This window comes from Octopus bimaculoides, chromosome 5 (assembly GCF_001194135.2).
Source record: "Octopus bimaculoides isolate UCB-OBI-ISO-001 chromosome 5, ASM119413v2, whole genome shotgun sequence".
Taxonomy (NCBI): Eukaryota; Metazoa; Mollusca; class Cephalopoda; order Octopoda; family Octopodidae; genus Octopus; species Octopus bimaculoides.
Window position 1 is genome coordinate 76,552,311 of NC_068985.1, and position 1,127 is coordinate 76,553,437.

General features: G+C 37.0%; 1 protein-coding gene across 3 annotated transcripts in view; it reads right to left on the reverse strand.

Moving 5' to 3' along the window:
* Positions 1-1,127, reverse strand: part of LOC106881248 (uncharacterized) — a 276,422-nt gene that overhangs the window by 150,448 nt on the left and 124,847 nt on the right. For all 3 annotated transcript variants that reach the window (XR_008264114.1, XM_052967796.1, XM_052967797.1), the window contains exon 15: positions 602-775. Coding sequence is in view for 2 of the 3 variants with exons in the window: in XM_052967796.1 (XP_052823756.1) it covers positions 602-775 (174 nt within the window). In the remaining variant the exon portion in view is untranslated. The remainder of the gene's footprint in view (positions 1-601; positions 776-1,127) is intronic.

Below are 1,127 nucleotides of genomic sequence, written 5' to 3' on the forward strand. Positions count from 1 at the left end.
GGGCAGTACTAACACTTCTACTGTGAAGGACAGGTCTTCTTTCTTTCTTCCAAATCCACTCACAGGGTTTTGGTCAGCCTAGGGCTACAGTAAAAGATACTTGTCCAAGGTATTATGCAGTGGAATTGAATCAAGAACCTTGAGTGGGATGCATACTTCTTATCACACAACCATTCCTTTGCCTATGAAGAAATAAAACAGAACAGAAATATATTGCAAAGACATTTCCAAAACCAAGAAAATTGCAGCAAAGCTGCATGATAGTAGTGCCAGATGTGGTATGCAGACCAACTTGTTTTATTCTTCTCTTTCATTTTATTTTGACATGCACATTGCATTTTTATTTTTCTCTTCTGTTTTATGAATTCAGTGTGCACATACACATTGCATGTTCATATTCCTCTTTCTGGTTCCAACTCATAACTGTTTATAGATCACAATCATTATACAAACGTGCATTCGTGAGGAGCACTTCGTGCTTTAATAGCTGTAAAATAATGTCAGCAGGTGTAAGACATTGTATTTAGTGTGAATTAACAAAATATACCTGCTCAGTTTGAATGTCTGATAGAATGAACTGAGTATTTAAAACAGTACTTACGGCAACATGTTGGATTCCCTGACCAAGTTCCATTCCAGCAGAATACATCTGGATTACCTGAGGTTTGATAATTTGGTGTCTTACAAGCAAGATGAAATATAATCAAACCACTTATGTTCTGAATAATCTCCCATGTACCATCAAGAACAGGTTGCAAAGTAGGACATGTTTTCACTGAAATACAACAGAATAACATGACTTGAATATTTCAATAATAAGATAACTTCAATATTTCAAAGATATGTATATATAGGCTCAGGTGTGGTTGTGTGGTAAGAAGGTTACTTCCAAACCACATGGCTCCAGGTTCAGCCCAACTGCATGGCACCTTAGGCAAGTGTCTTCTACTATAGCCACAGGCTAACCAAAGCCTTGTGAGTGGATTTGGTAGATGGAAACTGAAAGAAGCCTGTCATATATATATATATATATATATATATATATATATATATATACAGTGGTGGACTGGCCAAGTTGCTGGCTTGCCCAATGGCAAGTGGGCTCCTGCACCATTAGAATCCATATA